The 26,013-nt window shown below is 43.1% G+C and overlaps 1 protein-coding gene across 1 annotated transcript; it reads left to right on the top strand.

Moving 5' to 3' along the window:
- Positions 1–112: 112 nt before the first annotated feature.
- CSRP1 (cysteine and glycine rich protein 1) lies at positions 113–26,013 on the top strand. Its single transcript, XM_083617634.1, has 6 exons — positions 113–433; positions 13,160–13,272; positions 19,560–19,728; positions 20,613–20,742; positions 23,444–23,537; positions 24,257–26,013. Exons 2-6 carry the CDS (start codon positions 13,161–13,163, stop codon positions 24,331–24,333), a joined length of 582 nt encoding a protein of 193 aa, XP_083473760.1. The 5' UTR covers positions 113–433; position 13,160; the 3' UTR covers positions 24,334–26,013.

Here is a 26,013-nt window from a genome sequence, read left to right as displayed (position 1 = left end):
AGAGATATGGTTATGATTATTTTGCTACCCCATGCTTTTTTCCCCTGTCCCTGTTCTCCTCAGCATCAGCTGCTTCGTTCATCCACTTGGGTGGGCGACCCTGCCCCGCTCGCTGCCTGCCTGCCTTGTTTGCTTGTTTCTTCAGGAAACGTGACCTCAGCCCTTTTGTGGTGCTGAGTGCAAAAAACAGACGAAAAAGGCGCCCTCACCAGCCAGCCCTCGGTCCCTCCCTCCTTGCCTCGCTCGCTCTTCCCCGGCGACTTTCTTTGGGCGGGCGCGCGGGCTGCGGGGTGCTCAGGGACACGCCTTCCGCCCAGCAGAACAAAACAAGCCCCGCTCTCGGGAGGCTTGAGCCCGGCCAGCCTGAGGGAGAAAGAGCCAGAGCGTAGAGGGGACAGCAGTCAGCAGCCGGACGCGCGCCAGCATTCGCCAGGTAAGCGAGCGCCAGGCCGGGCCTTTTCCCGCCGTTCCGCGGGCGGGGCACTTGGGCCGCCGCGGCTCTGCCTTGGAAGGGTTGGTGGCAAACGCCCTGCTGCTGCTGCTGCTGTTCCGGCTGCAGCGCGCCTGAAGAAAGTTCCCTTGTGGCGGCAGGGGCGCCATGTCTTGCCGCGCCTTTTCCCCTTATGTCACAGAGCGAACTTTCGGGGTTCTGAGCCCCGTTGGTTTCCCCTCAGAAGCAGCCGTCTCTGCGACAGGAGTGTGCGTAAAATGAACTAATAAAATCCCTCGAGACGCACAAGCCCTGTTTGCGCCCTGAAAACGCACGCGCGGGGGGGGGGGAGGTTACGCGAGAGTAAGCCACGCTTCAGCTTCCCGTAGAGCTGACGAGCCCTAAACCAAACTCTGCAGCCTCGACTGTGAGACATGATTCGCATCTTTTCCCCCCCTGCAGGGAAATGGTAATTATTTGGGGTCAATATGCAATTTAAAAAAGCATTGCAACACACACAGCCTTACTACCTGATTCTTGGTTTTTCAGTTCAGAACCTGGTTTTGCCTTTGTGAATGCATCTTAAACGTTTGAATGGGACCTCCTTTTTTGGAGTTTTGGGGGGGGCATACTGAAGAAAATTCTGCTCTGACCCCTCCAGAGCCTTCATTGTGATATGATGTCCAAAAGGCGTGTGACTACATTTCATTCTTAGCTGATGAGTGATATATTTCTTCTAAAAAGTACATGGTGGGCATCCTGTAGACTGTCTAGACCAGTGCAAGAAATCCAGAGTTTGAGCATCCCCATCAGATGGCTGTCCAGTCCCTGCCTGAGAAACTCCAGGAGAAAGAGCTCTTCTCTGTTGTTGAACTGCTCTCCTCTTGAAGTCTCTTCCTAATGTTCAACCCATATCTACCCCCTGGAACTCAACCCATTAAACCTAGTCCTGCCCTCTGCAGCAGAAAAGAACAAGTACCAGTATTTGCCCTCTCCTGTGGGACAGCTGTTCAGGTTTTGAAGAGTGTCTTTGCATTTCCTCCCAGTCTTCAAGTCTCCAGCTTAATCATATCCAGTTTCCTCAACCATTCCTAAAACAACTTTCTATATCCCTGTGCATCTTCACTGACCTCCTCTGAATTGCCTACAATGTAAAAGGATGTGGAACCAAGTGGTTGTCCAGATGCTGCTGAACTGCATCTCCTGCCATCCTGATCATGGGCCATGCTAACTGGATGGGACTTGGAAATCCAGCAATATCTCGAGATCCACAGGTTCCCCACCCACAGGTTCCCACAGGTTCCTCTTTAAAGTGTGGTGCCCTGAGTAGCATGATGGAACATACTGTGTGACACACCTTCTTCTTCTTCTTTGGCGATCACTCGTAGCCGAGTAAGATTGTCTTCCATAAACACGGTTTTAACAATGAGTCCGTAAGTGACTGTGGAGGCCAATTCTGGATCCACATGTCCTTCCACAGTGGGGACATTGGTTCCTGGGCAGGAGTTGATCACGGTGTGAATTTGCCAAGCATGCCTTCTTCTTAGCAAGTTTCTCCCTTGTGTCCTGAGTTTCGAGTGTCTACAAAGTCCATGACACCTTTGGTAAAGGCTGTTCTACAACTGGAGAGCTCGCAGGCCAGTATTTCCTAGTTGTCAGTGTTTATACTACATTTTTTAAGAGTTGCCTTGAGACAGTCTTTAAACCTCTTTTGTTGACCACCAGCATTACGCTTTTCAGCTACAGTACATTTGCTGTACAAATACAGTCTGTTGAAATCTTGCTGGCATTAGTATTTAGGGTGGTGTATTAGGTAAATTCTTAATTTGAATAACAGAAGGAACAGTTCTACTCCTTAATAAATACCCCAAGGCTATTATTTCTATTGTTGTAATTATACACTGGCAATTATCTTCAACAGCAGTTGCATTCTGAATTTGTTTGGTTGACTAAAAACTTCAGAGCTATTTGGTACCACAATTTCAAAAGTATTGAGCATGCTGAGTACCTGTTGAACACTTGACTTCTTTGCAAAAAAACAAAACTAAACACCCTGGGCCTGGCTGACGTAGAAGACATTGTAAGGGTTTATGGAACTTCAGTTTAGGTTTCATTAGTATTACTGATTCTCAGTATACATCCTGTAAATATTCACATTTTAAGACTGGAAATGAGGTCAAGAGATTGTTAGGCCTAGCTCTGTGCACCTAAAAGAATGTTTGGCTTTTTTTTTTTATTGAAACAAGTACTTTAGATTGCCAGAGCTTGTGTTGGAAATCCTTATCTACCCTGAATATTGAAAAGTCAGTATTGAAGCCTGTTGTGGAAAGGTACTGGGCAGATAGTAGAGTGAGTTGTGCTGAATGGAATTACTATAATCTTGCTTTGTCTAGTTGCAGTACCTCTTTACTTAAGAATTTGACTGTTGCTTAGTAGTAAAGAATGTCCATTTATGGTAAAGCATGCTATTACTCAATGATCTGATAATTGCATGAGTGTCTGTGTTCCTTCCCTAGCAGACTTGGAACCTTCCTGACCACAAGTGACTATTAGCTCCAAGAATGTGGCAAAACAGCCACAGAAAACTTTGTGAGCTTGCGTAAATCAGGTTTTTTTGCTCGTGAAATAATTAGCTGGATTGTATGGTGAGGCTACTCCAGGCCTCCTGGGTTCAGATTCAGTTCTTTAGCCATTTGGCCAGCCTCAGTTTCTTATCTGTAACATGATAATATTAGTGATTTGCCTTAGAATCATGATCACAATAAGATTGTCACACAGGGAATTCAAGTGCTTCTTAAATGATAATTACTTGTAGAAATTGTAGAGGGAAATGGGACGCTAGGCACACTAGCAGTGGTGTACCTAGGCTCCCTTGCTCCCTTGGCTTGTATCAGCAGCTCTGAAGTTGAGAGACACCATGGACCAGAAACTCAAAATGTTTGCTTTTCACGCTCCGTCAGTGACTTCCTCTGTGGCCATGTGGGTGGGGTCTACTCTGCTCCTCTTCTCCTTCATTTTTCCTCCTCCAGCAACTCTTGCCCACTCTTTCTTGTCTCCAAGCTCCAGTGGGTGCTCCCCTCACATTTGAAATAAAGCTGCTGGCCAATTGGGCAGGGGGGGGCACAGGGCTGCTCTGATGGCCCACACCAACAACTGGATTCCTCTACCAAGGTGCCTAGAGGAGCCTGTGGACTTGCCTGCCACCCAGATCAGCAGAGGAGCGGACCATAGAGAGTGCCGAAGGGCTGGCAGGCTCCTAGCCACTCCGAGCCAGAGTGGAGATTCATGATTTTGCTCCCCTCTGGGTTTGCTCCCAAGGTGGAGACCAACCTGGCCAACACATGGGTATGCCCCTGTACCCCAGCCACACTTTCATAATGCAGACTTATGAAGATTGTCTCCCTTAGGTATGCGGCAGTCTCCCAATTCCCCCCATATCGCCTGTCATTGGAACTTCTAATTCTGGGCCCTGAAAAGTATGCGCTGCAACTACCTCCTGCCTTTTTCTCTTTGCCCCCAAGTCATGAATGTGAATGAGGCTTAGAACGAAGCTGTTGTAATTTACATTTAAGGATCATGGGAATTTTCTTCAGAAGCTGCAGTTGACAGACTAGAACAGGAACATTTAGTGGTCTAAACCACTGAGCCTCTTGGGCTTGCCAATCAGAAAGTCGGCTGTTTGAATCCCCACCACAGGGTGAGCTCCCGTTGCTTGGTTCCTGCTCCTGCCAACCTATCAGTTTGAAAGCATGCCAAAAAAGTGCAAGTAGATAAATAGGTACTGCTTCAGCAGGAAGCAGTGAGCTGTGAGCTGCTCTGGTTTTGGTGTTCCGGTGTTCCGTTGTGCCAGAAGCGGCTTAGTCATGCTGGCCACATGACCCGAAAAAACTGTCTATGGACAAACGCTGGCTCCTTCGGCCTGTAAAGCAAGATGAGCGCCGCAACCCCAGAGTCGTCTGCGACTGGACTTAACTGTCAGGGGTCCTTTACCTTTTTACCATCACCCCCAGACAGCATGGCCAATGGTCAGGGATGATGAGAGTTCTGGTCTTCAAAACAGCCACAGGCTCCCGACCCCAGGTACTGGATGTCATTCCTGCTTCCCCCCACATTTGTACAGATTATTTGGTTCTCACTTATCAGCTCTAACTTAACTTACTTATAAACTGTGATGAATCCCATTATAACGTTAATGGGTCTAAAGTGGGTTAAATCCAATTACTTTAATTTTGTTATGGATAGGGATGTACAGTTAATCTCTTTGTTTTTCTAAGGTGCCATTTATCAGGCCACCCTCTGCTGCTGTTCAACTTAGTGGTTGCGATCTCATGCTTCATTAAATGTTTCCTTTCAATGCTTTTTTTAATCTGCCAGTTTAACACAGATCAGTGCTATTCTGAAACTGATTTCACCAGCAGCTGACCTGCAGTGTATGCCCTGTAGCGCATCCGACAACAAACATATGAGAATCTTGTAACTGGTTTAGTGGTGTCATAACGCAAAATATACATGATCTGAAGAGAAGCAAACTTCCCCCACCTGAGAATACTTTCTTCTACTTTAAAAAAAAGCGTTGAGCTGCAAAGGAAGTCACAGTCTGCCCTGTGTCTTGCTCAGCTTGAACTTTATTTATCCATTACCTGCTATAATCAAGTAGCATGTGGTACAAGCAACTCCTGCAGCTTCTTCCTGGGCATTATGGATGAGGGCTGATCTCATAATCACATTATTGTTTTGTGAAATTTCCCCTCTACAGTTCTTTCCCTCCCCCTTCAGTATCATGACATCCCAGCATTCAGGGGGAGGGGGGAGAACTTAAACCAAAGTTGCTGCAGCTATGTTTTCTGGTCCCTTGATAGATGGATGATTCTCCCATATTAGTATTGGATATATTCCCAGTGGGCTCAGCCACCGAGTGTTCTACTCCTATTGTGCTTTTGCAGGTGGTGACTCATAGCTCAGAAGGAATCCCTTCCAAATGATAATGTAAACATCCGGAAAGCATCGGATAATCCATTTTAAAATTATATGTTCTGGCAATTGTCTCTTAGATTAGACATACAGCCATGGGAAATAGAAATACTGATATCCAATTGATACTTGTGAATGCAAAGTTTAGATAAAGCCTACTTCCTTATGTAGTGTGGGAGACTATAAACAGTCATAATCTTACTGAGGGTGGAAAGATAAATTTCCTGTTTCAATTCATCAACTGTTCAGCGTCGAACCACATAATTTCTGTAGTTGAGTGCAATAGGATTTGACAGGCAAGAAGGGAAGGCCACCATTTGAATAGAACAAAGGATTAATTTAAAAACTGTAAACAATGATTTTGATCTAAATAGATAAGCAGCAGCTGCGGCATAACCATGATTCTTAACTTCCTGCTGTCTCAGTGACCAGCTGCCCCTTCCCCCAACTGTATGTACGTGTATGTGTGTATATATATTTATATATAATGTTCCAATACTGTTCCTCAGGAAATCACACTTCTTACACTCTTCCATTGTCAGAACTGTCCATTTATTCCTTCTCTCTGCTTCCTGTTCTTTACTTATCTATAAGTGGACTGGCCTTCTTAGTCCATGACTGCTAAGCTTCTTCAGAAGTCTCCAGTAAGAACTTTGTCAAAAACTTTTAAAAAGTCTGTATACTGTATACAGTGTATACTGTATGCAATGTATACTGGATCACCCATATCTGTATGCTTATTGACACATTATTTTTAGAAATGAACCAACAATTTCTGCCTAAACATAGCTGGTTTCTGCCTGGCGCAAAACGTTTAGTGTGTCATTTTGATTACCGGTAATGAGTGGAAAGTTCCGACTGCGTTTGACCTGCTGCTGTTGTCACCCTTGTACTTCTTTATTATTGCACTGGGACCATAAAAATGTATTCAGGTGCTTCCCATCTTTCTGGGAAAGTATTTAGGTTTAGATTACATATATTGGGTGTCTTGATAGCTGTTCCTGAACTGCTGATCTCTATTTGCAAAGTGCTGAGGACTACATATAAGCCTTCATGCCATATGGAACTATGTCGGTGTAGATTGTTTACAAAATACAATATATCTACACCCTATGCATATTTTTAAAAGTGTGCAATTCAACATAATGCCACGAGAAATGCCACATCTTGCAAGCATTTCGGCTTGGCAGACAGAATAATTCCCTTCCCCCTATGCACTGTTCTGGGGATTCTCCCAACCCCATAGGGCCAATTCCAGAGGGTGAATGGGGTGGTGAACCCCATTGTGCAAACAGAAGTCTAGTTAGCGCTCTGACAGTTAGGTGCAACCCACTCCATGTAACTAGGAAATCTGGTTATCAGATATTATTGCCAAATATATTTTCAAATGTTTCATATCACTCTTATCTCAACTTTCTTATCATTTAAAAGGAGCAACTTTTAAAATCATTACTTAAAGGAATATCCTGTGTCATATATATCCTTGTGTGGTGTTTTCACTGTAAGCAGACCACTGTGAGTAAACTATAGCAATAGCAATCCTGACAAATCCTTAATCAGTTTTTTTTTAATTTCAGAAATAACAAAAGATACACAACAGCAGTTTGCACACTAATATAGCATCTACTTTTGAAAGATAATATAAGGGAAACAAGAGTTAGAAGACGCAATAACTAATGAGTGGAGTAAGAGAAGACAATAAATAATTTACAAATAGTCTACTCAGTGTTAACTTAAATTAAGTATGTTACTGCTGACCATATGGTGTTTATTGCAAATAAGATAGTTATTTCCTAATAGAATAGTGGTACTCAGACCCATCCCAAAATAGAGTAGGGTCACCTTGTGTCATACCTCCCCTTTCTACCACTTATCATATTTGTGAGTTTTAATTGAAAGAGGCATACCCCACAACTCTATTCATCTATGGAAAGTTGGTTTATCTTCTTCCATTTATGCAGTTCTTAAAATAAGAGTCACTGTCTCCAAATCCCCAGATCAGACTTGACCTAAAAAGCTAACCAGTGAGTCCAGTGACAGATCGGTACCTATCTGGTTCTTCAGTTTTATGACACCCAGTATATGTCATATTAATTCTGTTTTCAATGTGAAATATTTGTTAAAGTTAGTTATTTAATAGTTTTAAGTATTACAATGATGGGTCACAATACTTTGCTTTATCTGAGTTTGTGTTTAGTTCCAGTACTCTTTACACACAAGCAACCCCAATCCAGTGAGAGCAGTGTGCATGTAGATAGGAATGCTGTGGAGAATGCAAAAAAAATGTTAGGGCCATTCAAAGCTGACAGCCTCAATCTTCTACCTGGTAGAGGGAGCAAATTTAGCTGTCCCCTTGAGGAGAGAGGATAGTGCAAACTCAGGCCATAACTCAACCCAAAATTGGTGCATTTTAAGCTGATAACCATTGAGCAGCTAAGTTCATACAGCTGCTCATAGGCCATGTACTTCTATATATATGTATTTCTGGATTGGAGCAGGGGTTTTTTTTACCTTGGCAAACCTTATTGAATCCTCTTTTATTAGTGGAGTTGTTTGAAACACCTAAGTTTCTCGATACATACCCCTTTTTCTCATTGCATTTTAAGATAGGTTAACTTAAGAGCTGCTTTTCCCCACATCTTCCAATCTTTTACTTGTTTGGCATTGGCAGTGTTGTTTGGATGGAACAGATACTTAAGATTTGTGGGAAGCATAGAATAAAGCCTTGGTTCTTGAAATATTATATGCTTTGACTATTTAAAAGCAGCTCTGCTGAGAATGCTTCACATGCAGAATCATCTAACTAATTAATCTTCTATTTCACTTAAGCTTTATCCTTGTTCACAGCCTTATATTTCTTCCTGGAACCTGAAGCTGTTGGGAGTCACAGCTGAGTTGGGGAGCACATGCTTTGTATAGAGCAGGGCCCAGGTTTGGTACTTGGCGATTCCAGTTAGAACAGGACATCCTATGGGCCTTCAGATGTTGCTGGACATCAGCTCCCATAAGCTGCAGACAGCATGGCAAATGGTCAGGAACGATGGAAGCTGTAGTCAAACAAAGGCCACAGGTTACTTGCTCATTCCTGAGTTAAAGGATCTTGGGTCAGGAGACATGGTCCAATATCTGACTCGGTATAAATGCATCTCTTTTGAGTTATTCTAGTTAATAATTTGGAACTTGAGTAGTATTAGTAGTAGTAGTAATAGCAATAGCAGTAATAAGATTGTGACCTCTAGAATGTGCTGCTGGATTCAATTTATTTCTGGATATGTCTAGCTGCATCTAGTTAATCAGGTCAAGTTTAAGCCTCTTCTGTTTTTGACTTCATAGCCTCTCCCTTCCCCCTGGTAAATTAGTGCTGTAATTTGGTGCTAATCCTAGCTACTGTAATCTAGCTATTGATTAAATCACTACAAATAAAATGATGACAATTTGGAAATGCATAGATCAGATCCAAATAAAACTGTATGTGATATCCTGGCCAGGTTAAAGATAACTCCAGAAGAATCTTGCAAATTGAGGACTTCTCACTGGCAAGGCACAATCCCACATATTTTCTCTTTGCATTTTTGTTCACTGATACTGTTAGTCTGCAGATTATTGATAGCCTGGATTTAGTATCTGGTCAAGAATATTCAGTGGCTGGACAAACATCTTGAACTAAACCCAACACACCCAATGATAATGTGCAATGAGTGAGTGGTTGGCAGTCAAGTAGCATTATGTATTCCTAACCAGTCTTGAACCCCAAAAAAGGAAGTTTTGCAGGTGAAACTTGTCATGAGAAAAACCACACGTGCAGAAGCTTCTTCTCTGACACAGCTATGAGAGGGCTTGCCCTCCTTTGCACCATTGGAGCAGCCCTGCATTTGGAGCATGCAGAGATCAGGGCTTTACCCCAGCTGCTGAAGGTAGCATAGACAATCTAATTATGTTCCTGTCGTACACTGTGTAGCACTGAAAGGTGCTGTTCTGTAGGGACACTCTATTTTATTGAAAGCCAGAGCTGGCCTCCTTCCTGCTCAGTTTGCTGGGCTATGCCCCAGCAGGAAGAAATGAGAGAGAGTCTGAGCCACATTTCCTTTTAAGGCAATCAATCCAAGGCTCCTAGCTGGAATTACTTGGCAGAGAGGGAGGGATACAGAACGTGAAAAGCTAGTTTGTAGGATATTGAGGTGGGAAGGCTGAGACAGACAACTGAGGGAAATATTTTTAAAAGGTGCATTAATAATAAAACTGCTTTTTTTCTTTTTCCACAGTTGCTGCAAAATCTCCCAGCCTTAGTCCAGTGTTTGTTGGTTTTTTTCTAGAAAGGAACTCTGGATGAGCTTCTCAGGCAGCAGCAACTTGCAGATCAGCCAGTGCACTTAAGCCAGGGTCTGCAGCCCTTTGCTCAAGAGGGCAGACTATGAGTATTGGCAGTTGGAGAGATAGGCAGATAGATACAGATACCTAAAAACAGCCTTTAAATTAGGCAAGTTGAATGGAGAAAGGGCTACTGTACTTTTAACAGTTGTACAATAGCGGAAATCTCAACAGGTGTGGCTTGTGCTGGGATGGAAAATGCTACACCAGCTGAAATCCCCTTGTTTACACAGGTACACCTGCTGAACTCCTCTTGTTTATGCAACTATCCAAGCTGCAGGCTCCCTGTCCTCCTGAGCACCTGGCCTCCACATGTGACATGACCTGATTTGCCTTGTTTGTGCCTAGTGCTGCCACTGCTGTTTTTTATGCTTCTGTTTTGGAAGAGGTGTTATATTGTTGAACAAGGAGTTATCCAACTCACAAAAGGCAGAACTGGAAATATATATTGGGTTATTTTGCATTGTCAGTAAAAAGAAGGTGCTTACACCAAGCTGCTTTCTCATTCCAATGGATGGGAGGAGAGAGAGAGATATTCAGCTTTGCTTTGCAAAAACATAAGATTCGAAATTTTTAGTATAAGCTGTCTCACTTAAAAGTGTGATCTGGGCACTCTAGATGTATATCAAGTTCAGGACCTCTTCCTCTTTTCTTCAGAATAACAAATTGTACCAATTGGGCCTCTGCAGGGAGAATCCACCTCGTGTATTTGTTTTTAGGCATTTATTAATTATTTACAGAATTTATACTACACCCTTTAGTCAGAAAGTGACTTCCAAACTTCTTAGAGTGACTTCCAAACATCAGTTCCATGACAGTCCCTGCCCACAGGCTTTCAGTCCAAAATAACATGGCACACAAAGAAAAGGGAATGAGAGGGAAAAGGAAGAGGCAAGTTCAAGCACAAGTTCTCAAAGTTACAGCTGATGTCAGTGGCAATTCTGGCTGTCCATCCCCAGAAATAGTCTTCTTCTCAGGCCAGATCCAGGAGCAGAGCTGGCAACAATGTCCAGGCCAGTAGGACAAGGCAGCTCCTGCCACACAGTTTTTTCTTTGCAAAGCTGCTTTCATAGTAATCACAATCCTTGTAGGAGAGGGCTTGATGGAGTTGCTTGATGGAGATGCCCTCTGCCCTCACCAATGTAAGTGACAGTTCTGGATGTCTTGCCATTCCTCCCAGATCAGATTGAGGCTGGGAGGACCAGTCAGCTCCTGCCACACAGTTCTTAAGACAGCTGACTTGATGGCACAGTAGTTTTGTGATAAGAGAGGGGGTGTCCCTTCTTGAACCATGTGGACATGATCAAGATGGACTTCCTCTTCAGTTCTTAGTTCTCTAAGTTCAGCCATAGAAGCTTAAGAAATACTGCTAACATCAGATTGATACTGTATATCACTAATTCAGAAAATGAGACTTCCTGCACTCTTCAGCCATGCACTGCTCTATTCCGTGTTCCTTATCTGTTTATTTTTGGCCTTGGCTCCATATTTCTAACCACACCTTTCTGTTTTATTTTTTTCCGTCCTTTTATGAGGAGTTGGTGGGTTTATGCACATCCTGGAAGAGAATGTATCATTGGCCTTGTGCCTGGATCATAAGACTTCTTTCCTTCTAGGTTAAAAGCTACCTTGGACAGATTTGGCACATGGATGGCTTATCATTTCTGAGCCACTTGGTGCTTTATCTTAAGGTAGCATCCTCCTTGCGTCACACAAAATTAAGGTAAAGGCCATTTACTCTGCAGGAAGCTAATTCACAGGAAATGCTTTACCTTGAGTTTTGCTATCCAGATCTTCAAAGCAGCAAGAACAGAGTTGCAACAGTCTGCCCTTAAAATGCCTAATGAAATTGAGGCAGTTTCTTCCACTTATTCTGGGCCCCCATTCCTTTTGTACATTCTCCTTCTGCTTCACCTCAGGTGCTAAAATCAGCAGAGGTCTCCACCTTCATAAGCTTGGGGTGGTGGAGGTCCAGGAGAGGGCATTTTCCGTGGGAGCCCCTAAATTGTGGACCTCCCTCCCCACCAAGGTGTCTCTGGCACCTTCATTATACAGCTTCTGGCAAATGTTGTAGCTATATCTCTTTACCCTGGCTTTTGACACTTGAGATGTATATTTTTTAGGATCCATCCTATTTCTGTCATTGTAAGTTGTTTTAATATTGCATTTTAATGTTGTAACCTACACAAGAGCCTTAGGGTAAAAGACAGATGGGTGGGTGGGTGGAATGATTGGGTATCTTGTTCCTGGCACTGCTGTGGTGTCTAAAGGCATAATGTGAATCTCTTAAACTGTAATGTGGCAATCCTACTAGAACTTCCCTCATCCCCATTCTTTATTTCAGAAATGTGAAAGCAATGAGACTTGGGTATCTGTAGAAATCTACTATTTAAAACATAGTTGGAAATTCCTGCAACTTATGCAGCAAGACTGTTCACAGTATACAAACTGACAGAAGCCTTCTGAATCTGTGCCATTAATTCCAGTGAGTGACTCTTGCAGGCAAGGGAGGGGTATTACAGGCATGTGGCATTTCTCATTATCCCACTGTTAATTTCCTCCCCCAACATTCTTGGAATAGAAGCTAGATGTGAAGGAAGCTACTGACATCAGAGGCCACTGCAGCTCTAGATCTCTTTAGTGCATGTCTGCAATGTACTAAAGTCAGCAACATAAACCAGGCATAGGCAAACTCAGCCCTCCAGAGTTTTGGAACTACAACTCCCATCATTCCTGACCACGGGTCCTGTTAGCTAGGGATGATGGGAGTTGTAGTCCCAAAACATCTGGAGGGCCAAGTTTGCCTATGCCTGACGTAAACACCCACCCACCTCTATCATAACACGAGTGTGCTGTGAATGCATAAAAACCAGTGTGTGCAGGAAATACAAAGAGCAAGCCAAATAAGGGTGGCAGGAATGGGGCTAATGATGTGGCAACACCCTTAGTTATAGAAATATGTGAGCTGTTTATCTGGGTCCACGCACTATGGTCTACAGTAAAGGTACTTTCTGCCACATCAATAAAGTCTGCAAACCATTCTCTTCACAGCTTCATGCAGGTTGATTATTGGGTTTTAATGGGTTCTTTGAATGCATCCTTAGCAACTGGTAAGTCAGGGCCAGCCCAATACATTTAGGCACCTGATGCAAATGACAAAGTGATGCCACCCTCTTTGCCATGGAATAGGGGATGAGTGAAGGTCTATATAAGGAACAAAGAGATAATAAAGATCCACATCAGGATCTGCTGCCCCTGTGGATCCTGCCACCTGAGGTGGTTGCCTCACCTTGCCTCATGGGTGGGCCAGTCCTGTGGTAAGTTCATTGTGCTACCCCAGTTCCCCTGTCTTCAGTCAATTATATCCCCCCCCCTTTGTTCCCTTTACAGGATGCCGAACTGGGGTGGAGGAAAAAAGTGTGGCGTGTGCCAGAAAACGGTGTACTTTGCCGAGGAGGTGCAATGTGAAGGCAACAGTTTCCACAAATCCTGCTTCTTATGCAGTGAGTACGACAACCCCAGGGATGTCTCTGGTTTTCTTTTCATGCAGACATGCACAATACTCTTGCCAGCATGGTAAATAAATTCTGGGATTTCTTCAGCAGCTAGTAGGGAGTATGTTGCAATTTGGCTTTGCTGCCAATGCAAACTAGTTCTCTGTAAGGAAGTCCTGCAGTCTAACTACTATACAACACTGCCTCTCCTCTTTGGACAGGAGCACTGTAGAGCTACAGCGGAAGGTCGGCAGGTAGTAGGGCCTGGTATTTTGATTGCTGAGCTGCTTAAACACATGTCATGTATCTTGCCACATGATCTGGCTCACACAGGGGTGCTGTGAATATAAATTATGTAAATGAAAGAGAATCGTGTACATGGCCAAGAGCTCCTGGGCAGCAACATTCCAATGGAGGGGGGGGGACTAATAACCCATAGGCTGTATCCAGCCCCAAAAAGATTTTTGTGTCCCCAATTTGTCATTAAAAAATTCATCCACTTCTCTACTGGCTCTCTTGCTGTGATGCCATAGGGATTTTTGTGTATGCTCCCAAGCCCCTCCAAATCTGTTTGTTTGTTTACTGAATTTAATTAAAAAAAATTAAAAAGTGATTAAAGATTGTCTTAAAATAGTGTAGATAGCTGATGGAAAATTCTTTGAAAGTCAATCTTGAAAACTGCCCATGTCTGCCACATGGGGCCTGAAGAGTCAATGTGGCCCTCTGTTCAAAAAGAGGTTAGCAACAGCCCTGTTCTAACCAAACTGCTTTCCACTTTGTACATCTGTCCAGTGGTCCCAGCAACCCAGGAAGTATCTACCTTGTCTAAAGGGATAAGCCTTGCTTGTAGCATTCACTGTGGCTCCCACCAGAATCTCTGCAGTACCCTGATAATTCTTGCTTCAGATTTTGAACTGTGCATGCACAACCACGTTTTGGCAGTACAAATCTGCTGCTCAGAATGTCCCCCAAAACAATGAAGGATTGCCTTCTCTAGTAACCCTGAGTAAAGCACGCCAGTCGTTTCCCCCCAGATTGCAAAGGAACATGTAATATGACTGTTCAAAAATTGGAGGGAAAAAATGTTCTTAAAAGCACTTTTTAAACTTCCTGCACATTTACCAATCTTTTATCAGATGAGTTTGAAAGCTGGAACATTGTTGATCTCTTCATGTACATTACATATGCCAATGTTCAAATTATTAGATCATGTTTCAAGTTATTTTGCAAGTTAAAATAGTGAAAGTTTTTTGAATCCTAAAATCAGACTTGTAAAGTGCTACTGATGGCCAGAAATGTCATGAAATTTTTCCTGCTCTATTATTTCATACAAAAAGGTTTCTGATGGTCCTTTTTATTGAGTCATCTGTGTTAACAGATATGGGAGCCTGCTTTCAAGTTGCATGGAACTCTTAATCAGGCAGGAGTAAGTGTTCCATGTAATTCAAAAGCTTTCTGTCCTACTCTGCCCTACAGTTCCTGTACTCTGCAAGCACAGCCATTAAATTTCCATGCACTGTAGTGCTAGTCATAGATGGTAAAAGGTTCTATATTAAATTGTTTCATAACGGCAATGGATCTCTCTGTAACTCCATTCTAATTGACAGTGAATTCATAGCCATAATTTTAAACCTGATAGGCCCTGCCTGTTGAAGCTGAATGTCAAATGTAGAGCCTCTTTAGCCAGCTGGTGTTGACTTGGTTGTTGTTTTTTAAATAAAATAAAAAGCTTTCTGTTCTTGTGCTCTGCTCTCTACTGCATCCAATGTTAGGCTTATCTTCACACTAATGCTGTGTTTGTCTTTTCTTATGCGCTGTGTGTCTGATGACCTCCTGTGTTTGTGTGTTCCGCCTCTGAGAATCTTGTATATGCTTCAGCTTGCTGTGGTTGTGAATAAACTAAACAATAGCTGGTGAAAGGAAATGCGGCTAATCTGCTAATCTCAGAGCACTGAAGGAAATGCCCTCTGTGATGGGACTGTGTTGACCTGGGGCAACAGCTGTTCTCTAGTTTAGCAGCTGGAAAATGTGATTTTTACTGCAGCTATGGACATCTTAAAACAAAAGTTGTGCTGCTCTCTTACTGCACAATGTGTACCAACCTCTGGTCCCTGTGACCACATAAACTCACTTTGACCCTAACAAAGGAGACTTAATAGGAGCAGTCTCATCTGTTGTTCAAGTGACTTGCCTGTTCATGTATAATGTGGGTGTGGAGATCTAATTTTTACATCAACCTTAAGCAAAGCTACAGGGGGGAAATGTCTGAAGTGGGGGAAGAGCTGCAGCTCCTGGGGAAGGGCCATAGCTCAGTCATAGAGCATCTGCTTTGCATGCAGAAGGTGTCAGGTTCATTCCCCTACATCTCCAGGTAGGGCTGGGGAGAGAACCTTGACTGAAACCCTGAAGAGCCATGCCAGACAGTATACAGACAGTACAAAGCTAGATGGACAAATGATCTGTGCAAGTAACTGAACACTTGTGGACTTGCAGATATTATGGCCTCAAATAAGAACACTTCCAGGCTTGGGGAACCAGGAGACCCAAAGATCACACCATTTGTTCACCAGAGAGCCAAAGTCTATGTTGGAGGGTTGCCAACCCACAAACAATGAACTGCATTACCAGCCATGTTACAAATGTGAAGAGAGATGAGACAGAATAAAATTGCCAAGTCATTTATTTATGAAACTTTTATACCACTTTTCTGTTAAAAATAAACAGAGCAGTGCATTGTTTGGAACAAACAGTGAAGAATATTGCATGGCAGGAAATCACCATTAACATTCCTCTGAATATAAACTAAGCAGAGTCTTAATCAGTATAAACTGTCAAGAGAACTTGATAAATCAAAACCCTTAAAATAAAAAAGGATGTAGCTCATCAAACCCATTAGCCTTTACCAGTTCCAAATAAGATCCAAGCTCCATTGTTTGTGGGGGGGTGGGAGGAGAAATTCCTAAACATATCGGCTTCCTGGACAGTTACTGAGAAGGGGCCTCATTTGCTCTGAATGAGAGTAAAGGGAACACACCAGCAGTGAATCAGTTCCTGTTCGACTGATTACAACAGAGAGCAACATAGTTAATCAGTGACGCATTGTAGAGCATGGAAGTGTAAGTAAGTGGTGGGCTTGGGTTACATCAAAACAAACACCAGATTCTTCTTGAAGTGTGTGGATACGCTAAACAGCTGTCATCTGCAAACAACCCCAAACCTAGTCCTTTTTAGCTTTTCTGAGCTCATTGGTATGGAATCTGGCATCTTAGCGAGGCATTTGGCAGTGGCTTCTCAAAGATTTGTATATAGGGCTGAGCAAAAGAGGCCTTTGATATGGAGAGGGCAAAACTCTGAATGGAAAGAAGACACACTTCAATCCCCTGCACCAGAAACATAGAACCAAGTATCTTTGATCATAGCTGATTCCCCTTAAGATTACTATAATGACCCAGCAGCCCAATATGACACACTGTTCAAAATAGCTGAGCCTAACTTGTAGTGATTGTACAAGACATCCAGGCCAGGCAAGTATTGGAACTCCACTCCAAGAAATGTAAGCTGTTTTTGATGGAAGAGAGTTTTGCAGCAATCCTCCTTTGATGGCAGCACATCTTGACACTCCTCCTATTAATTCTCTCTGCTGGAGAGCTAGACCAGTCAGAGGAAAATAGTACCATATTTGGTAATGAGGATGGGATATTCAGTCTTGGAGACCCATATTTAGTTGCAAGGTATAGGCTGTTGCTACTGTTGCTACTGTGGCATTCCTAGGGGAGCGCTCTGTTTTGTTTTCGCATTCTTTAAGAGTAAGACAATTTTATTTTGGGCTAGGAGGCAAACTCCAGCCTCCTGAGGTTTTAAAACTTGACTGCTGTTGGCAGTCTCAACATCTCTTTCTCTCTCTCTTTAAGGACAATATAGAACTCAAGGCTCTAATTCCTTTGCAGCTGGGAGGAACATAACATTAGCTCTTGGACTCAGTTCTGATCCCTCTTATCCTTGTGGCCATCACTCTTCTACTCTCCTTACCCTCTACAGTTCTGACTCTAGAATCAAGGCAAGGGTTAAGAGAGGACACCAGTATGAGTGATGCTGAGGTCTGAATGTGCATTTGAGAGAGGAAAATGTGTTTGTGTGCAACAGTGAAGCTGTCAGATACTGGATAGCCCAGGCAGAAGCATCTTTGTCTGCAGTTGGAAAGCTCTGTCAATTTTCTTTTCTTTTCTTTTTCAATAATTTTTTATTGATTTTCCATAATATTTAACAAATTGTCACCAAAATAATACAAATTACTACAAATTCAATTCAAATTTAAAAGCTGATTTCCCACGCACCCCAGATGTTCCCTCTATTTTCCTCCCTCCTTTCCTGCTCCCAATAAAATAACTTTTCCAACTATCTTTTCATGATACAGTCATCCCTTCTACCTACACACCACCTGTTCAATTACCAATTTTTGCTGTGGCTTTTATACATTGTTATAAACTGTCCTCAAAATAGTTGAGTAGAGTAAGTCCTCTTTTATCTATCTGTAATAGTCATTCATCAATTTTGAAACATTTCCTTCTGATACCTCTTGACTAACACTTTGCCTGAGAAAGACAGATCTTGCTTCCTCCCAGACAACACACACACATTCTTCCCTAACATGGCCTTGAGCATTGATGTCTGACATCTTGCCCCAGTAATCAACAACTCAGCCTCACTGGTGCTGCATGCAGAGGGTGAAAATGAAACCCCTAGAATTTTGGGGGGTATAAATATATAATATACATCACCCCCTCACACTACTAATCTCCCAGTGTCACCCACCTCACATTTTGCCAAAATTTAATGCTGCATTTTGCATACAAACAATTCATTAATAAATAAACATAATCCATATCTCTTCTTTTCTGTCTGAAAGTCTCAGATGCCGTCAATATGGTATGCATTGTGGTCCACCCTGTCTCTTTCACTGTTCTTATTTCCAGCTTCAAGGGGTAGGGTTGATATGATCTCCACAAAATCCATATCTTCTCTCCATTCTCCCCCCTAAACTAATAAATCTTCCTGCAGTCCATCTTGCCAATCCTCAGTTCCATTACGTCCAACTCCACAGTTTGTTCTCTTCCGAGTGCTTAACAGACAATCAATCCAGTTGTTCCCAAACTTTTCTTCTTTATTATTTTAATTTCACAATACAAAGTTTCAAGGAGTGGTCAAAATCCCTCAAAGTCCCTCAAGGTTGTTCCTCTCCATCTTCTTTCAAAGTTCTTAGTTATAGAAGTACCCAAAGAGGTATTTTTAAAGTCCCAAAAACTTTACATTCCATTGCTTTAGGGGAGAGTAGATAGTGCAGACCCTCCTAAAATGACTTAAAATATTGCCTCCCCTCCTCTCCTTCCATGTCTCAAGCAAAGCAGAAATAAGCATCTTCCATTCTTTCCAAACCTTTCCAAACAGATGGTTTTCTCCTGCAGCATAAATCAGGATCTTTTCAGGGGGGTGCCTCTTCGCTTGTCAATTATGTCCAAATTAAATGGTATTCCACAGCTCATCACAGTAACTTGCTGGGGCTGTCCTTGGATGGAGCCATTGAGCCCAGCACCCTCACCTTTTCATCTGAGAGATGAGGATTTCCACCCTACCCCCACCCACCCCCACGAACACACACAGGACTTAATCTCCAGGCAGACACAGGACTTGATCTCCAGGCAGACAAAGAACACACACAGGAACACACACAGGACTTGATCTTACAGGCAGGGCCTGTAAGACAGAGCCATTCTGCCTGGCCTTCAATTTGAATTACCCTGATCCTCTGTTCCCTTTCCTCTTCTATGAAGAAACCCTTTCTGGGACCCCACATTTAAATTCTTCTCTGGTCTCCTTGCTGGCCCTAGTAGGACCAACTTGGCCAGTTAGCCCTGGTGATCATTTGATGTCTACTGAATGGGTTCCACCCCCCCCCAAAAAAGACCCCTGAATTTTTGAATTTTATTGATGTTGTATTTTATACTGTTTTATGCCGTTTTTAAGTCACATTTTAATCAATGTTTTATATTTGCTGTTAGCTGCCCTGAGCCCAGTTTTTAAACTGGGAAGGGCGGGGTATAAATAAATCATCATCATCATCATCTTGACAGTAGCTCTTCAGTGTCATCTGTACTTTGACCCTAATTCTCTGTGGCACTGCAGGTATTGAATGGCTACCCACAAATCTCCTCAGGTAGCTCCTTGGAGAAAGAAGGTCTGATACGTAAAGCTCCTGAAGGCCTTCTAACTTTTGTCTCTTCCTTCTCCCTTCCTTGCAGTGGTTTGCAAAAAGAACTTGGACAGCACCACAGTAGCTGTGCATGGAGAAGAAATCTACTGCAAGTCATGCTATGGGAAGAAGTATGGACCAAAAGGCTATGGATTTGGGCAGGGAGCAGGGACTCTGAGCATGGACAGGGGGGAAGGACTTGGGATCAAACCTGAGCAGTAAGTTGTAAATCTTTCTCCATCTTGGTAATAAGTGTGATCATATTGTCTGTCTTAGGTGAAGATTTTATTTCTTGCTCATGCAGAAAGGGGAGTTACTTCTGGAGAAGTCCCTATAATTCAGAGATAATTCTGACCCAATGCTGCTTTTGACTAAAATACCATGATGCTCTCTCATATATGGGGAAAATCCCCATGACTGGCAACAATTTTAATATGGGGACTTGATCAGTTCCCAAGTGCTTCTGGGTGCAGAAAAAAATGCAGCACTCTGATTATTTAAATGTGTGGCCTGCCCCCTCTTAAACACCCTAACATATTGGCATTATCTGTAATCTAGACAAAAGCCAACAAAACAAGCCCAAAATCCTCTTTTTCCCAGGTTAACCTTGATCACAAGTGCCAGCTTGAATAAGGCTCTGTCTAGCGATAACTGTGCCAAATATGGATGTTTTAGAAAGTGAAAAAGCAAACATGGGCACTCTATCTTTTGGAATGACACAATTTCTGCACCCTCTCCTAAGCTGTAGTCCTTGACTGCTGCTGTATTGAGTATATGACTGAAATTATCTGGATGAGTACCAGACCAGATTCTCACGCTGCCAGATCTCTGTGATGTAAACAAACTATGTGGTCTTGTCCCCAATGCCCCATGGTATGCAGCGCACTGACCTGGCATTCACCAGCAAAAATGGAATTTTGGGAACAACACTATCCTATAACTTACCAGTCCCTAGAATACTGATGGCACACTGTTTTTGTTCCCCACTCCTTCCATAGCCACAAACGGAATTGGCTGTCCCCAATATCCTCCTTCCCTGCAGACTCTACAGTGTACAAACCTGCAGACATATAATGATTGTTTCCCTGTCTGGACTCCACAGGCCCCAGCCCCACCAGCCTACCAACAATCCCAATGCATCCAAGATGGCGCAGAAGGTGGGTGGTGCTGACGGCTGTCCCCGCTGTGGACAGGCTGTGTATGCTGCCGAGAAGGTGGTTGGAGCTGGAAAGGTAAGAGCCTGCTGTTAAGAGCTGAACCTCAGAGCATAAATCACACACTGGTATGAGAGTAAATCAGAAACATTGGATGAAATGGGGAAACCGCTTCCAGTTGGGGTTTCCTGATTTAGGGCATACGTAGTGAAACACACACTTGTGGAATTTCCCCACATTGCAATTTACACTAAACTTGTTGCATGGGGTGGAATTTAATGTTGCAGTATTATGAATGATCTGTTTTTGGAAGCATTTCAGCTTGCCAGACAGAGCAAACTCAACTCCCCTCTCCTCTCCTCTTGGGTTTCTTCCAGTGCCCCCTGAGCCAATTGCAGGGGGCATGGGGAAGGGGACGGGAAGAAGGCCCATCGCACAAGCAGAATCCTTGCACAGGGTTTCCACTCACAGGCTCCTTAGGCAAATCCTGCCCATGGAAACTGTGTGTAAGAACTTCACGTTATAAGAAGCAGCTCTTGAGTGTTCAACAACTTTTTGTGAAGGTGCTCAAAACAGCCTTCAAAACTTATCCTCTGTCAGATTAGCATGGATATTTTTGTAATCTATTGCAGAATCAAGACAGAAATGTGGGATCTTTTTGTTGCAGTGTACACTGATCTTTAAGGACGCAGGTGGCACTGTGGGTTAAACCACAGAGCCTAGGACTTGCCGATCAGAAGATCGGCGGTTCGAATCCCCGCGACGGGGTGAGCTCCCGTTGCTTGGTCCCTGCTCCTGCCAACCTAGCAGTTCGAAAGCACGTCAAAGTGCAAGCAGATAAATAGGTACTGCTCCAGCAGGAAGGTAAACGGTGTTTCCGTGTGCTGCTCTGGTTTGCCAGAAGCGGCTTAGTCATGCTGGCCACATGACCCGGAAGCTGTCTGTGGACAAATGCCAGCTCCCTTGGGCAGTAAAGCAAGATGAGCGCTGCAACCCCAGAGTCGGTCACAACTGGACCTAATGGTCAGTGGTCCCTTTACCTTTACCTACACTGATCTTTGGAACTCCTTGCCCTAAATTATGATTAAGGCTAGCAGCATAAATGGGGCTAAGCGATTACATAGGAATATCAGTGAAGATATTTGGGGTGTGTACATTCTCTTCCTTGGGTTGCATGCAAACCTTCAAATGTTAGAACCTAGGAATGATCACTAGGAATTTGGAATATTTCAGTACAAAACAGTACTTGGGATGGGAAGATGGGTGACTGGGCTGCCGGCCTCATGCATTGCCAGTGAGAACTGTTGTTGTTGTGTTGTTGTTTAGTCGTTTAGTCGTGTCCGACTCTTCGTGACCCCATGGACCAGAGCACGCCAGGCACCTCTGTCCTCCACTACCTCCCGCAGTTTGGTCAGACTCATGTTTGTGGCTTCGAGAACACTATCCAACCATCTCATCCTCTGTCGCCCCCTTCTCCTTGTGCCCTCCATCTTTCCCAGCATCAGTGTCTTCTCCAGGGAGTCTTCTCTTCTCATGAGGTGGCCAAAGTACTGGAGCCTCAGCTTCACGATCTGTCCTTCCAGTGAGCACTCAGGGCTGATTTCATTAAGAATGGATGCGTTTGATCTTCTTGCAGTCCATGGGACTCTCAAGAGTCTTCTCCAGCACCATAATTCAAAAGCATCAATTCTTCGGCGATCAGCCTTCTTTATGGTCCAGCTCTCACTTCCATACATCACTACTGGGAAAACCATGGCTTTAACTATACGGACCTTTGTTGGCAAGGTGATGTCTCTACTTCTCAAGATGCTGTCTAGGCCTGTCATTGCCCTTCTCCCAAGAAGCAGGCGTCTTTTAATTTCGTGGCTGCTGTCACCATCTGCAGTGATCATGGAGCCCAAGAAAGTAAAATCTCTCACTGCCTCCATTTCTTCCCCTTCTATTTGCCAGGAGGTGATGGGACCAGTGGCCATGATCTTCGTTTTTTTGATGTTGAGCCTCAGACCATATTTTGCGCTCTCCTCTTTCACCCTCATTAAAAGGTTCTTTAATTCCTCCTCACTTTCTGCCATCAAGGTTGTGTCATCTGCATATCTGAGGTTGTTGATATTTCTTCCAGCAATCTTAATTCCAGCTTGGGATTCATCCAGCCCAGCCTTTCGCATGATGTATTCTGCGTATAAATTAAATAAGCAGGGAGACAAAATACAGCCTTGTCGTACGCCTTTCCCAATTTTGAACCAATCAGTTGTTCCATATCCAGTTCTAACTGTAGCTTCTTGTCCCACATAGAGATTTCTCAGGAGACAGATGAGGTGATCAGGCACTCCCATTTCTTTAAGAACTTGCCATAGTTTGCTGTGGTCGACACAGTCAAAGGCTTTTGCATAGTCAATGAAGCAGAAGTAGATGTCTTTCTGGAACTCTCTAGCTTTCTCCATAATCCAGCGCATGTTTGCAATTTGGTCTCTGGTTCCTCTGCCTCTTCTAAATCCAGCTTGCACTTCTGGGAGTTCTCGGTCCACATACTGCTTGAGCCTTCCTTGGAGAATTTTAAGCATAACCTTGCTAGCGTGTGAAATGAGTGCAATTGTGCGGTAGTTGGAGCATTCTTTGGCACTGCCCTTCTTTGGGATTGGGATGTAGACTGATCTTCTCAGTGAGAACTACTGTCTTAAAAAAAATAAGAACCTGGCAACACCTAATGTAGAAGGCCAAAAGTGTTGTGGTGAATCCTTTTACTTGCACCCTAACATCTTGTCTTCTGTGTTGTCCTCAGTCATGGCACAAAGCATGTTTCAGATGTGCAAAGTGTGGTAAAAGTTTAGAGTCCACTACTTTGGCTGATAAAGATGGTGAAATCTACTGCAAAGGTAAGAATTTATATTTCAGGATGTCCTGCTTGTGTTAGGTTTCTAGTGAGATGTGATGGTTAGTCACGGGTCAATGTGTCAAATGCGATGCTAATGCAAAGGGTGTTCTGTCCCCCTCCAGACGGTCTTGGAGGACCAAGATGCAAAATTGCAAAAAGATGCTATTTAGGGCTTTCACAGAACTGTAGGTGGCAAACATAGATTTCTCTACTATTTATAACTGTTCCTTGACTTGCAGTGTAATAGTGAGATCGATAAATTCCCCCTACCCTTCATCAGTTTGCCCACCTTGATAATATCTAATGATACCTACAGGTATATGTATAAACACATTTCTCATATCAGCACAGTGCATCTTAAGGCCTAAACAATTCGCAGTGCCCTTGTCTGGTGCTTATTGTTGTTTTACAAAATTATTAATCACAGTGGGTGGGAAGAGGCTTCTTATCTCTATGCCTCTAGTGGGTTTTCCACTAAAACTTTTAAATGAAATTGCTGCAGATTGCAGCCACTACAGCTGTGTTTTGTAAAATAATAATAATAATAATAATAATGAAAGTGTTTGAAATGGAGTGGGAGAAGTTACATGTGTGTAGTTTGCCCCTGAAAAGGGAAGTGTAATTTTCCTGCTTTTGCTCAGCAATTTATGCTGTATGAACTGTTGGTCTGCTGCATAGCCAACACTCTGACCGTGTCTCTCTTCACCTTTTCTCCTGCAGGCTGCTATGCCAAGAACTTCGGACCCAAGGGCTTTGGCTTTGGGCAGGGAGCTGGAGCACTTGTCCACTCCCAGTGAAGAGCTGGCCCATGAGAGACTTTGAAGTCTCCTCTCCAGCACTGAATGCTTTGCCAATGCTGAACTCATCCAGACTGACCCTCAAGGCAATTTCACCAGTTCTTGCAAATGTATTAACAGTAACAGAATTTGCTGCTTTCCAGTGTATCACTGGCCCACCTCCTGTTTACTAGCTCAGCAGCCAACCATATAGTCCTGACCCATATGCCCTAGAAGACACTAAAGTTTCCAATGATCTGCAGTGGGCTCTAACCTACCATGGCTCACATTAATACAGTGGCCTTCTTAAATACATTTTCACGCTTTCAGCCACAGCTGAAACTATATACAGCAGAGAGCGTAGCCATTTCCGTATATAAAACACTGTGATAGCTTCTTCAAAACACCTCTTCCTCCCATCCCCAGCAAAGGTTATTTTTGTGAGAACATATTATATATTGTGATATTAAGTCTTATTGAAAAGTCAAGTGCAAAATATGAAGCTGATCAAAGATGATTGTGGACCACAAGGATAAAGAGCTGAAAACTAAAACTACTTAGTTGTGTACAAATGATACAGAGAAGGAAAGGGAAAGTGTGTAAACATGCACAAAAGTGTAAATAAAGCACTTTTCTAGAGTTTGGAGGAACTATGCAGGCAAATCCTAAACTCTTGTAACCTTGAACATTTCATTTTCAGAAAAATTACTAATATAGTATTAAGGCACTTTTCATATTTGGGAGAATTTAGATCATATCAAAATAAGGATTCAGAGACTGATACACAGGTGCTTTCCCTAATGACATTGCCCACCATTCCTGTCACTCCTAGAAGGTGTACAAGTTTGAAGGTGTACAACCAAAGATTCAATATTTGTTACTTACGGCGACTGGGACCACTGAGAAGTAGAAGGTTTAGAAGTCCAATTTGCTACTGCTTCAGGTTATCATCAGTCCTTTCTGTGTCACTTCCCCCTTGAACAAAGGAAGTGCTTAATGGATCAGCTTCACTTCTTTGCCTTGAGGGTAGCCCCTGTTTGTTCTTGTCTCTGCTTAGGGAGGTTCCCTGGGCAGGAGAGGACCTGCCTATTGCATTGTCATGGAACTACAGGCACCTGAGTATCCTGTCCAAACAAGCACTAAAAACAGGAGCTGTCAGATTCAATTCCCTTCCTGCAAAGCTCTTAATGTAATAGAAGATTGAAGCCAGTGATTAACTGGACCTGTAGTGTATCATTTTATAGAGTTTAAGAAGAGATTAAGGAAGATTCCAAACCACAGAAGCTGTAGATCTTATAAGCATCTATATATGGGGTCTAATGTTTGCAGTCTTACTACTTCCTTTTATGAAGCTCAGGGGAAGTCTTGCTTTCAAGGTATAAGCCTTCAAAGGGTTTGGAGCTTTTTAACAGATAATCTAGGTCACGTGTCCCCCAATTTATTTAGCACAATATGGGTCCATATTAGTTTTCAGTGTGATCTAAATGCACAGTTCATATCCTTTCCTTTAGGATGCAGCCTGAATAATGTTTTAATCTCTCCGCTTTAGGGGATTTGCATGAAATTAGATTACATTTCTGTGGGTCCATGCACATTTGTTACAAACTTGCCAGAAAACCTGTAGTAATAACATTTTTACAATGTTCTGTTACATACTAGAGCAAATAAAATTCCATGTATTCAATAAAGTGGTTAAAAGGA

Source organism: Podarcis filfolensis, assembly GCF_964270895.1.
Source record: "Podarcis filfolensis genome assembly, chromosome: 6".
In the NCBI taxonomy this organism is placed as follows: Eukaryota; Metazoa; Chordata; class Lepidosauria; order Squamata; family Lacertidae; genus Podarcis; species Podarcis filfolensis.
This window is presented reverse-complemented; position numbering and strand designations above follow the sequence as displayed.

Excerpts from the sequence above, each read along its gene's own strand:
- CSRP1 (XM_083617634.1), top strand. The coding sequence starts at position 13,161 with ATGCCGAACTGGGGTGGAGGAAAAAAGTGTGGCGTGTGCCAGAAAACG. Across the intron at positions 13,273-19,559 it reads CAAATCCTGCTTCTTATGCA|TGGTTTGCAAAAAGAACTTG; the intron begins GTGAGTACGACA and ends CCTTCCTTGCAG. Across the intron at positions 23,538-24,256 it reads TGGTGAAATCTACTGCAAAG|GCTGCTATGCCAAGAACTTC; the intron begins GTAAGAATTTAT and ends TTTCTCCTGCAG.